The sequence below is a fragment of the Nannospalax galili genome, unplaced genomic scaffold (assembly GCF_000622305.1).
Source record: "Nannospalax galili isolate Female #2095 unplaced genomic scaffold, S.galili_v1.0 scaffold218, whole genome shotgun sequence".
Classification (NCBI taxonomy): Eukaryota; Metazoa; Chordata; class Mammalia; order Rodentia; family Spalacidae; genus Nannospalax; species Nannospalax galili.
The window spans coordinates 2666522-2679954 of record NW_008343207.1 but is presented as its reverse complement, the minus strand read 5'-3'; the positions used below and the strand labels follow the sequence as shown (position 1 = coordinate 2679954).

The 13433-nt window shown below is 42.8% G+C and overlaps 1 protein-coding gene across 4 annotated transcripts in view; it reads right to left on the bottom strand.

Moving 5' to 3' along the window:
• Zcchc8 (zinc finger CCHC-type containing 8) overlaps positions 1-13433 on the bottom strand; it is a 33112-nt gene that overhangs the window by 3426 nt on the left and 16253 nt on the right. For all 4 annotated transcript variants that reach the window (XM_029566561.1, XM_008839319.3, XM_017799724.2 and 1 more), the window contains 4 exons: positions 12338-12480; positions 7209-7327; positions 5253-5339; positions 4786-4903 (listed from right to left, as the gene is read on the bottom strand). In XM_029566561.1, coding sequence (XP_029422421.1) covers positions 4786-4903; positions 5253-5339; positions 7209-7327; positions 12338-12480 — 467 coding nt within the window. The remainder of the gene's footprint in view (positions 1-4785; positions 4904-5252; positions 5340-7208; positions 7328-12337; positions 12481-13433) is intronic.

Genomic DNA, 13433 nt, shown 5'->3' with positions numbered 1-13433 from the left:
GGTCTTTTTGAGACAGGGTCTCCCTGTAGCCCTAGCTGTCCTGGAACTCACTGTACAGACCAGGCTGGCCTTGAACTCACAGAGATCCACCTGCCTCTGCCTCCTGAGTGCTGGGATTAAAGGTGTGCGCCACCACACCCGGCCCAGGAATATATTTTTGATACAAAGTCTTTTCTATATAGCTAGACCAGCCTGGAACTGGAGATCCTTCGGCCTTCTCTTCTGGAGTACAGGGATTATAGGTGTGTGTACCATGCTGGGCTTTATGCATGGTGGGATCAAACCCAACACTTCCTGCATCCTAGCACTGTACCAACTGAGTTATATCCCCAACTCTCCATTTGCTTTTCAAGATAAATTGTCTTAGGACAAAAAAAAAAAAATAGAATTATGTCCATCTAGGTATGATAGCACTTGGCAACTGAGGCAGGAGGATTACCACCCTGTTTGGGCTATATAGGGGCGGCCCTGTCTCTCTCTCTCTCTCTCTCTCTCACACTCTCACCACACACAGACTGAAACTTGGTGTCAAGCACGGTGCTACATGAGGCACTGTCTCAATGCAAAAACAAAGCCTAGCACTCTGGAGGCAGAGGCAGGTGAATCTCTGAGATTGAGGCCAAACTGGTCTATATAGCAGGTTCCAGGGCAGCTGGGGAGATACTGTCTCAAACAATAACGACAACAAAATGAAAACTAAACAAAAATAAAAGAAGAAGAAAAAGGCAGAGTATGAGATTGAAAGTACTTTTGGAGAAAAGTACTAGCGACAGGGGAGCCACTGTCACACACCAATTCCTAGACTTTGAGAGAGCAACTTTATCTCATTCGATTTAACAAACATAGGTGGCTTTCTCTACTGTATAAATGTACATGATTCCAAACTCAATTCTTGTAGGATGTTGTCCAACTGAATTTATGCTCCCCAGCAGTCAAGAGCACTGGCACTGACAGACTAGCACTCTTGAGACTGATACAACAATTTTTACCCTCACTCAGAAACAACGGATCTTGGCTGCTGTGTTTGCTAACACTAAGAGGAAGTTGGACTCTGGGAATATAATTTAAAAAACATTTTAGGGTTGGAGAGTTGGCTCAGTGGTTAGGAGTACTGGCTGCTCTTCCAGAGGACCAGGGTTTAGTTTTAAGCATCACATGGCAGCTAACAACTGTCCCATACTTTAGTTTCATGGAATCTGATGCCCTCTTCTGGCCTCTGTGGGCATTTAATGCTTGTGGTATACTTCATGCAGGCAAAATACTCGTAGACATAAAATAAAAAAAAATTTTGAGACAGGGGCTGCTCTCTGTAGTCCTAGCTGGACTGGAACGCAATATATAGACCAGGCTGGCCTTGAATGCAGAGAGATTTGCCTGTCTCTACTTCCCAAGTGCTAGGATTAAAGGTGTGCACCAATATACTCAAGACAACTTTAAAAAAAAAGACTACCCTTCCCTCTCAAAGACTTCTAGATAGGGGGAAAAAACAAATTTAGCCATTATTTTAGAATAGAGGGTTATCTCCCTTAGCTACAGGTGGGCACTACAGTATTGCAGACCAAGATTTGAAGTCTTACAGCACTTTCTGCTTAGAAATGAAATAGTCAATGAGAAATAATTTTCTAACATTTTATATGGACTTAAGCCTAATATCTGAGAAGTATACTTTCCTTTTGGGTGTTTAAGACCAATGTTTGATTAAAGTTTTCCTGGGGAACCAATGAATTTACTGAGCTTATGTACAGAGATGACTGAGGGGTTGCTGAGGTGTATGAGTGACTTGGGGGTACGCACACTGGAAAGCCTTTGCCCAGCATGGATCAAGCATTCTCTTCTTAGCCTTCCCCAGATTATATAATTTAGTCCTCCCCAAATCCAGGAGACCATGTGTGATTAGGGCCAAATTACATACAGCTGGCTAGGAAGAGTGTCTGGATACTCTGGTAAGGGTCCATTGACCCTGCTTGCCCCTCCTTTAATGAAGGAGCACAACTGTCAACAAGCCCAATTGTGACGATGTTTAGCAAGCAGGCACAGCTGAAGTCCTGATGATGGTAGTTATTTCACACAGAAGAGACTGCTGTACAGCATCATCTTATTAAAAGAACATGGAATATAAAAGGATTTGGTGCTAGGATCCACAAATGAGGGAGAACATATGTCTTTGTTTGACACTGATTCTAGCCACTCCAACAGCTATCAAAGTACCTGAAAACAAATCCTGAGTCTCACTCTCGAGTCCAGCCTTGGCAGACAAAAGAAAAATGAGGAGGAACCCAACAGAGGGATGCTTTTGGAAGCTCTTGCTGATAAGAACATTTGAAATTTGCCCTGTTCTAACTTTTTTCTGGTTCCCTGTCTAGAACTTGTAATGCTAACTACTCTTGCCTCTTGCCTTTACTTCTCCTTTACATTCCCTATTCACCAGTCAAGGACTCTTTCTTCCTACAGATAAGAGTTATGCAATGTAGGAGTCTTTTAGATAGACCCACTGAAGGGGTACCCCAATTGCCTCACCCTGTGTCCCTGTTCAGCATGGAAGAAGCCAGAGCAGTCTGTGTCTCGATTCCCTATCAGCAATTTGGGCAACCTCATCAGAGGATGGTGTGATGAGAAGAGAAGGTAGGAATTGGCTAGGCAGTTAGGGTAAAAAGACCCCAAAGAAAAGTAGCCAGTTTCTTGGTTAAAAGTCAAAATGTCCTTGGGCCTCTTAGCAACATACTCTGTTCCAAAGGCCAAAAGCGGCAAAAGATCCTGGTTGAACACAATGTTGCCACATCATTTCTCTTATTTAACCCCTAAAGATTTTAGGGTTACCTCTTGGTGGTTGGGAGGGAATGGATAGATGTTAAGAGTAGCAAAAAGGCCCATTAAAAAGAAAGAAAGAGCCGGGCGTGGTGGCGAACGCCTTTAATCCCAGCACTAGGGAGGCAGAGGCAGGCGGATCTCTGAGTTCAAGGCCAGCCTGGTCTACATAGTGAGTTCCAGGACAGCTGGTGCTACAGGGAGATCCTGTCTCAAAAAGACCAAAAAGAAAAGAAGGAATACATGAATGTTGTCAGAAAAAAGTGATGGGAAGATATAGGAGGTGTTGGAGGGGAGGAAGTAGGTGTGGATTTGATCAAAACACCTTATATGAATGTATGAAATTCTCAATAAAGTTTTCTTAAAAGTTTTTAAAAAAATAAATAAATAAAAGGCATCTGAGCAAGCCAAGGGAAGCAAGTAGCGTTCCTTTATGGTCTATGCTTCAGTTCCTGCCTCCACATTTCTGCCCTGAGTCCCTGCCCTGATTTCCCTCCTCAATCATAGACTATCATAATTTGGTTCCCTATTAACTCTATGACCTTGTTCAAAATAAAATTAGAGAGCCAGGCATGGTGGATCATTCCTGTGATCCCAGGACTTGGAAGGCTAATACAGGAGAACTGCTGCTGTAAGTGTGAGGTCAGCTTGGGTTACATAATAAGTTTGAGGCTAGCCTGGGCTACAGGAGACCCTGTCTCAAAAACAACCAATCAACCAACCCACCCCACAAATTAAAAGGGAAAAAACAAAAACAAAAAAACCCCGTCAGGTTGGAAAATAGTAAGGCTGCAAGTGTTGGTTCTAAACCCCTGTTGGCATGGTATCTACGGCCTGCGGCTGAGATGATGAGGCATTTAGCAGTTTGGTTGGCTTTTTTCCAAAACAGGGTTTTGCCATGTAGCCCAGGTTGGCCTTCAATTCACACTCTTCCTGCCTGTTTCCCAAGTGCCAGACTAGAGGCCTATACCACCAAGCCTAGCTGATTATGGACTTCTGCAAAATCATTAATTTTGAACTTTCAGGGAATTTAATCCATAACCTTTAAGTTCTCCCTAGAAATTTGAAAATAAGGAGCATTCACATTCAAATTTGGGGTAAAGTATACTATTTGTATCTTACTTACAGTTTTTTTTTTTTGGTCAGTGCTGGGGTTTGAACCCAGGGCCTTGAATATGCTAAGTATGAGCTCTACCAGAGCTGCAACTCTGGCCCAATTATTACAGTATCTTTATGCATTTTATCACAATGTTGCCACATCATTTCATGTTGGGCCATCTGTCTTGCTATATAGGATAAAATTAGCTAGGCCTATTTTGAGATGGAAAACATTTTTAGCCTTGGATTCAGAGTGGCCCTAGAGTTTACCTAATTTATGAATCAGAGTTCCAGGGAAGCCTAATGGAGCAGTGGCTGGGCTGGGTTAGAGGACTCCATAGAGGAACTAGATTTTCCTGATCTCTCACTGATCTGCTCAGAAAGACCACCATGATCCTGGTTGAACATAGGTTCCCTGGGAAAGTGCACAGGGACAAAGAACAAAAGGCCAGAGGAATGTCAGAGGGCAAGGCTTTGCCCCATTTTGAGTTTTCAGGAGTACAGCTTTCTTCATGGCCTCCTGGGGAGGAATGACATAGGATTAATATGCCTATGAAGATAACAGTTAATGGGTCAATTCTGTCTTGCTAGGGCCTGGAGCTGCCAGAAAAGCAAATGCATTGTGCTGCTTGTCTCAGAGTGGTGCCCCATTTAGAGAAGCCAGCCTAGCTGTGGCACTGTTGGGTGTCTGAGCCTGCCAAACTCAGGGATACACCTAGCTAGCCCACATGCCTCTCACACCAAGTGTGGCTTCATATTCAGCTTTTGCCAGTGATAGTGGCAACACTGCTAGCTAAGAATGGGGAGCTTCACTCTCTTTATGGACTTGGGACCACACAGGCTTATCCTGCTTTCTCAAGACATCAAAACTACAAAGCCTACCTGAGTCAAGCTCCATGTCGGCAGGGGAGGCTGCTGAGCCACCTTCCTTCTTCTGCTTCTTTGGACTACTAGGGCTGGACTGAGATGAAGACCGCTTGCTGCCAAACTTCAAGCATGGCTAAAGGAGTAACCCAAAAGAACACAAGTTAGATAAGGCAGGCAGAGAACTCCAGCCTGAACTTAAATATGGCTTACAAACCAACCTGGAGCCAAATAACTACTAAATTCAGCTCGTTTGCCTCTTGACTCATCAGAAATCAGTGTTTACAATACAAACCACGAAAGGACAGAAGTACTAATGAGCCATAAAATCTCATTGCTATATGCCACAAATGTTTACTGTCTAAAGTCTTAAAATCTATTTACTGGGGCTCAGACTATAGCTCAGAGGTAGAGTGTTTTTGTAGCATATGTAGTCAGTCCTAGGTTCAAGTCCCAGCATCACACACAACAAAAATTCTATTTACCGACTGGAAGTTAGAAGTAAGGTAATTAGCGAACACATCCTTTTGCTGACATGCCTGCATTGGTATGGAACCGAACATTCTCCATTCCTAACGTGGAAAAAAGAAGGAAAAATGTGAACTTGGAAAGCAGCTTTTTGAGATTTTGCTCAAAGGAGAAAAAGTAGGGATCTTGAATTACATTTTTGTTTCTTATATGACTTTTCCTTTCCTAGAAATTAACTGTGTTGAAGGAAAAAAACCAAACCAAACCAAAACACTCCAACAATGCCTGTCTGCAAAATAAGGACCAGATACTGAAAAACTATTTAACAAAACTGACAAACCTGCTTGGCCCCAAAAGGCTCTTCTACCTACTGTGGGCAATTCTAGGCAGCACTGACAGTCTCTCACAGGGCCTCTACTTTGTAAGTAAATACCCATAAAACTTGTATTATGCTGGGCGTGGTGGTGCACGCTTTTAATCCCAGCACTCGGGAGGCAGAGGCAGGTGGATCTCTGTGAGTTCAAGGCCAGCCTGGTCTACATAGTGAGTTCCAGGACAGCTGGTGCTACAGGGAGGCCCTGTCTCAAAAAGAACAAAAAAACAAAAACAAAAACAAAACAAACAACAACAAAAAAAACCCTTGTAATATTACCTAAGCAATCATGCCAAATTGAAAAAAAAAATTTTTTATAATAGTTGTAGGGTTTTTTTTGACAGGGTCTCCCTAGTCCCAAGCCCACCTGGGAGTCATTATGTGGACAAGGCTGGCCTTGATCTCACAGAGATCCACCTGCCTCTGCCTCCCAAGAGCTGGGATTAAAAGGCAGGCACTCCAACTGAGGTTGCCGAGATTTTTGTTTAAAGACCCTAATCAATCTACCTAAACCTTTTTATTTTCTTTTTTGAGACAGGGTCTCTCTTTAGCCTCTGCTGGCCTAGAACTATGTAGACCAGGCTGGCTTTGAACTCTCAGAGATCCACCTGCCTCTGCCTCCCGAGTGCTAGGACTAAAGGTGTGTGCAAGCATACCTGGTCTTTTTTTTTAGAGACAGGGTCTCCCTGTAGCCCCAGCTGGCCTGGAACTTGTTATGCAGACCAAGCTGGTCTCAATCTCATGGAAATTTGCCTGCTACCACCTCTCCAGTGCTGGGATTAAAGGTGTACCCCACCAAGTTCGGCCCTAACTTAGCTTCTTAGGGTATATCAGAGAAACCTATGATTTAAGAAAAATAATTTTCCACTTCATATTCTCATTAATAAGAAAAACCAGGGCTAGAGATGCAGCTCACTGACAGTGTGGGGCTAGCAATCATGAGGCTCTGGGTTCAATCTCTAGTACTAAAAAAATAAGGTAAAAAGTTAAATTTAGGAGCTGGGGAAATGGCTTAGTGGATAAGGCACTTGCCACACAAGCTGATAACCTGAATTTGGATCCCCAGAACCCACATAAGCTAGATAGAGCAGCATGTACATGCACACACCTATAACTCTACCATTTGGGGATTGAGGGAGGATCAGGAGGTCAAGGACAGCCTGGGCTACATGAAAGACCCTGTTTTTGTTTTTGTTTTCTTTTGAGACAGGGTCTCCCTATAGCCCCAGCTTGCCTGGAACTCACTGACCTTAATCTCACAGTGCTCCATTTGCCTCTGCCTCCCAAGTGCGGGGATTAAAGGCCTGCGCCACCACTCTTAGCCATTTTTGTTTTTGATGCAGGGTATCCTGGAGCTCAGGGTGGCTTTGAACGTACTGCATAGTAAAAGGTAGTCCTGAACTCCTGATTCTCTTGCCTCCACTTCCCAAGTGCTAGGATTATAGGTGTGCACCATTATGACTAGCTACAAATTCACTTCTTCATGTAAGAAACTGCTACATAGGTTAATATCCTGAACAGTCACTAATATAACAATATCAAATTTTAGGAAAAAAAGTAAAAAAAAACAAAAACAAACAAAATAAAAAACCAAACTTACATCTGGAATGCCTCTGGGAGTAGATATATTAAAACCTGGATAGTTTACCAATTTTGAGAGATCATAAGTGACATTTTTATTTTGTATTTCTCCAGTTTCTGTTTCTCCATCAGCATCATCTATTAGAAAACAGCAAAAGTGTTAATATGGTGAGACACTAAAATATGTTCCTCCCCACACCAGACACATATATGGAAAGTGCTTAGATATTTTAACTGAATTAGTCTGGGAATGACTATTATAGTTTTCGCGAACTATAAGAACTTTTAAACAGGTGTTGGGTCTGGTAAACTATAATCCCAGAATTTGGGAGGCTGAGGTATAGGGATCAGGAGTTTGAGGGCAGTCTTACCTAATACCAAGTTCCAGATCAGCCTGGGCTAGAGATTCTATCTCAAGGAAGATGTAACAGACAAAATCATCCAGTGTCTTTTAATCAAAGTATCTCTATTTAAACAAGTAAACTAAAAAACAAAGCAGTAAAATAGGGCTGGGGACATAGCTCAGTGAAAGACTATAAACTTTAGTGCAGGCATGGATCTGGGTGTCATCCCCAGCTCAGCAAAAGACACAAGAAGGAAGTCAAAAATCAAAAAAGTGTCAGGCATGATGTCACACGCCTTTGACCACAGCTCTTGGGAGGCAGAGGAAGGAGGGTTTCTGTGAGTCCAGGCCTGCCTGGTCTACTTAGCAAATTCCAAGCTGTCTCAACCCCCACTTCCCTCAAAAAACCTACCCAAACCAAAAAAATCAAAAAGGAGAGAAAAACAACAGAATAGGAAACAGGAACAGTAACAATTTGAATACTACACCAAACAGATTAAGCCAAGTATCTTTTGGTACTACCTGGGAAGGAGTGGCATTGAGTTTGTTTTCAAACATTTTTATTTTATTTTTAAATACCTAAGTAATATATAGAAACATTTTCACTTAGGAGACATTTAGAGCTAGGCAAGAACTCAGGAAGCTGAGGCAAGATGACAGTAAATTCAAGGTAAGCTTGGGCTACCTAGCAAGTCTGAATCCAGCTTGGGCAACATATAGACCCTGTTTCCAAAAAGCAAACATTTAGAATGTTAAAAATATAACTAAAGCCAGCTAAAAATTTTTTTTCTTATTATTTTTATTTACTTTGTATATGTGTGTGTGTCATGCATGGTAGATATATGGAGGTCAGAAAACAGTATGAGGCAGCTGATTCTACCATGTGGATCCTGGAGATCAAATTCAGGTCATCAGGCTGGGCAGCAAGCATGTTTACCTAAGCCATGTAACTGTATGAAAACAAAAGACTTTAACTTAATCATAATCATAGCTGAGTTTGGTTCATGCATGTGCTTGTGTGTATATGTGAGAGACTGAGTGGGGGTAGATATGTGGACGTCAAGGTATGCCTATGGAGGTCAGAAGACAGCTTTTTAGAAGTTGGGCTTCTCCTTTTATTAAAATATTGGGGCTTGCCCTAGTGTGGTGGTACAGGCCTTTAATCCCAGCACTCCAGAGGCAGGGGCAGGTGGATCTCTTTGAGTTTGAGGCTAACCTGGTCTACCCAGCAAGTTCTAGGTCAGCTGGGGCTACAGGAGACCCTGTCTCAAAAAGATCAATAATAATAATAACAATAATAATAATTTGGGCTTAGACGTACTATGGGGCCAAGGATGATGTTAAGCTCCTTTTATGCTTCTACTTCCCAGGTTCTGGGACCATAGGGATGTGACTATAATCACTTGTTTATTTTTTTATTTTTATGTGTATGAGGGTATGGCCTGCATGTATGTGAGTGCACCCGTGTTGTGTAATGCCCCAGAGGTCAGAAGAGGGCTTCAGATTCCCCTGGAGCTGGAGTTGAGGACGGTTTCATAGCCGCCACGTGGGTGCTGGGAATTGAACCCGGGTCCTTTGCAAGAGCAGTCAGTGCTCTTAACTGCTGAGCCATCTCTCCAGCCCCTCACTTGTTCAGTTTTAAAGAGAGGGGTCTCAGCCGGGAGATGGCTCAGCAGTTAAGAGTTGCATTGGTTGCTCTTGCAGAGGGATCTGGGTTTAGTTTCCAATATTCACATGGCTACTATCCATAACTCCAGTTTCAGAGGAATCTGGTGCACTCTTCTGAGAAGCCTCCATGTGTACTGCACACAAGGGTGTACTTACATACACACAGGCAAAACACTCACTCACATAAAAATAAAAAATAAAGAAGGAAAAAAAAATTGAGAGCGGGAGAGATGCCTTGTAGTTAAAAGCATTTGTTTTTTGCAGAGGATCCAAGTTTGGGTCCCAGCACCCACATGGCAGCTAACAACTGTAACTCTAGTTTCAGGGGATCTGATATTCTCTTCTGGCCTCCACTGGCATTACACAACACAGGTGCACTTATACACGTGCAGGCAAAGCACTCACACACATAAAATAAAAAGAAAAATTAACTTTAGGGGTTTGAGAGATGGCTGAGCAGTAAAGAGCACTGGCTGCTCTTGCAGAAGACCTGGTTTGAATCCCTGCACCTGGATAGTGGCTAACAACCATCTATAAGTCCAGTTCTAGGGGAATACAATGACCTCTTCTGTCCTCTGTGGGTGCTGCATGACACAAGTACACTTTACATACATGCAGGCATAACACACATAAAAATAAATTTAAAAATAAAGTAAAAATTTTAAACATTATTTATGTGTATGTGCATGTATGTGTATGGGTGTGCCATGGCATACATGTAGAAGTCAGAGGACAACTTGAAGGAACTGGTTTGCTCCTTTCACCATCTGGGACCCAGGGATTAAATTCAGTGCTTTTACCCACTGAGCCATCTTTCTGGCCCTCCATCTCTTTTGTTGTTGAGACAGGGTCTCCATGTAGCCACAGCTGGCCTGGAACTCTTTATGTAGACCAGGCTGGTCTTGATCTCAGAGATCCACTGGCCTCTGCTGGGATTAAAGGTATACACCACCACACCCAGCTGCTATTTTTTTAAAGATTTAATTTTGCCAGGTGTGGTGGTACACGCCTTTAATCCCAGCACTGGGAGGCAGAGGCTGAGAATCTCTTTGAGTCTGAGGCCAACCTGGTCTCCATAGTGAATCCAGGCTGGCTAGGGCTACAGGGAGACCCTGTCTCAAAAAGACCAAAAAAAAAAAAAAAAAAAAAAAAAAAAAAAGATTTAATTTTATCTTATGTGCATAAGTCTTTTGCTTGCACGTATGTGTAGGACATTCATGCCTGGTGCCCAAAGAGGCCACAAGAGGGGATCATAACCCCTAGAACTGGAGTTATAGATGGTTTTGAGCTGCCATGTGGGTGCTGGGAATGGAATTCAGGTCCTCTGCAAGAGCAGGAAGTGCTCTTAATTGCTGAACCATCTCTGAAGCCTCAACTCCCTTCTTTCCATCTTTTATTTTTTGGTCTTTTTGAGACACGGTCTCCTTGAAGCCCTTGCTGGCCTCAAATTCACAGAGATCCCCCGCCTCTGCTTCCGAAATATTGGGATTAAGGGCATGATAAGGGCATGCCTGGTTTCATCTTGTTTTGGGGGGAGGGTTTTTCATGTCATTTCTGCCAAGAAGCTGCACCCAGGCAATTCTATCACTGGCCTTACAGATGTGCACCACTCCATCTGGCTTTTTTACATGGGTTCTAGGGACTGAACTCAGGGTGTAAGGGTTGTGGAGCAAACATTTTTACATGCTAAGCCATCTTGCTGGCCCTAGTTACATGTTTATTTTTTTTATGTGTATGAGTGTATTTGCTGCATGTATGTGAGTGCACCTGTGTGTGCAATGTCGAGGTCAGAAGAGAGCTTTGGATTCCCCTGGAACTGGAGTTAAGGACGGTTTGTAGCTGCCATGTGGGTGCTGGGAATCGAACCCGGGTCCTCTGCAAGAGCAGTTAGTGTTCTTAACAGCTGAGCCATCTCTCTAGACCCATTACATGTTTATTTTTAATCATTAAATTTTTTTTGTTTTTTTGAGAAAGGGTTGCAAGGCTGCTCTTTAACTCCTGATCCTTCTGCCCACCTTCCTGAGGCAATGGAATGACCAATGTGTGCTGCCATGCCTGGTTTCCTAATTTAAAATTTTTACCTACTGGGGAACTAGAAATGGCTGAACAGTTAAGAGTGTTGCCGTTCCAGAGAACCCAAGTTTGGGTCCTAAAACCCATACTGGGTAGCTCACAACTACCTTTAATTCTAGCTCTAGGGGATTGGATGCCCTTTCTGGCCTATGTGGGAGGCATCTGCACTCATATATACAACCCCCACATAAACATACATGCATGCACATAATTGAAAAAAAAAATCTTAGCTGGGCATGGTAGCGCACGCCTTTAATCCCAGCACTGGGAGGCGGAGGCAGGTGGATCTCTATGAGTTCAAGGCCAGCCTGGTCCACATAATGAGTTCTGGGAGACCATCCCCCGCCCCCCCCCCAAAAATCTTAGAAAGTTCTACACATTCAGGGCTGGAGAAATGGCTCATTGGTTAAGAGGACTTCCTATTCTTTTTTTTTTTGTCTTTTTGAAGCAGGGTCTCCCTGTAGCCCCAGCTGTCCTTGAACTCACAGAGATCCACCTGCCTCTGCCTCCCAAGTGCTGGGACTACAGGTGTGCACCATCACGTCCGGCTGCACTTCCTATTCTTAGAGAGGGGACCTAGGTTCAGTTGTTAGCACCCACATGGTAGTTCAAAACCATCTGTAATGCCAGTTCTAGGGCACCTAATACTTTTGTTCTGCCTTCCATGGGCACAGCACACATGATGCAAAAATATACATGTAGGTAAAACACTCATATACAAAAAATAAATTTAAAAGAAGTACATACCTACCATGTGCTGGGTAAAGTGCTATATGGTAAGGCATATACTGGTGACTAAAAGACAGATTTTTAGCAGCTATAAAATTTATAATCCAGTTGTAAAAAAGCAGTAATATCAAGAAAAACAGAATATTTAAAAATAAATATATACAAATTATAGTAGACTATAAAAGAAACAAACAGGATATAGTGATAAAGACTGACAGACAAACAGGGTCTCACTCTGTAGCATGTGCCACTATAACCAGCTAATGATTCTTTGAAGAAAAAAAAAAAAAGACATTTAAGCTGACATTAAAGACATTTAACCTAGCATACTACACCTTTTCCATCATAGAGTGCAAGCCCTGAATTCTCCAATTCCGCTTCCTTGAGCCAGCCTGGTGGGTATCCGAGCTGGCGCATCCGATAGATAAAAGGGGGTAGACTCTTGTCTGTCACACCCAATGCATCTTGAAGTTCCTCACTAAGTAAAAATAAAGAGGAAAAAAGGATGAACTCTGATTTGCATGAAAACAGTATTTTGGTATTTTTTTGTTTTGTGTTTTTAAAAATTTATTATTATTATTATTTATTTATTTATTTATTTATTTATTTATTTTTGTCTTTTTGAGACAGGGTCTCCCTGTAGCTCCAGTTGTCCTGGAACTATGTAGACCAGGCTGGCCTCAAACTCACAAAGATCTGCCTGCCTCTGCCTCCCAAATGCTGGGATTAAAGGTGTGTGCCACCACACCTAGCCCTAAATATATTATTTTTTTTTAATGTGTATGAGTGTATTGCCTGCATGTATGTGAGTGCACCCATGTTGTACAATGCCGCGGAGGTCAGAAGAGGTCTACAGATTCCCCTGGAACTGGAGTTAAGGATGGTTCATAGCTGTCATGTAGGTGCTGGGACTTGAACCCGGGTCCTCTGCAAGAGCAGTCAATGCTCTTAACTGCTGTGACATCTCTCCAGCCCAGTTTTATGTTTTTTCAGACAGGTCTCACTGTAGCCCTAGCTGGCCTGGAACTCACTATGTAGACAAGGGTGGCCTCAAACTCAGAGATCCACCTGCCTCTGCCTCCTGAGTGCTGGGACTAATGGTCTGTACCACCACTCCCAGTATATATATTTTTATTTTATTTTATTTTTTTTTTTAATTTTTTTTTTTTGTCTTTTTGAAGGAGGGTCTCCCTGTAGCCCCAGCTATCCTGGAACTCACTATGTAGTCCAGGCTGGCCTTGAACTCAGAGATCTGCCTGCCTCTGCCTCCCAAGAGCTGGGATTACAGGCATGAGCCATCATACCCAGCTAAACCTTTCTGTCCCACATCACATAGCATTAAATATGGCATGTAACAAGCACTCAGTAAGACTTCAATAAATAGGTCTGAAGAAACTGATGCATGCTACGCAGACTTTGTTATGGAACACT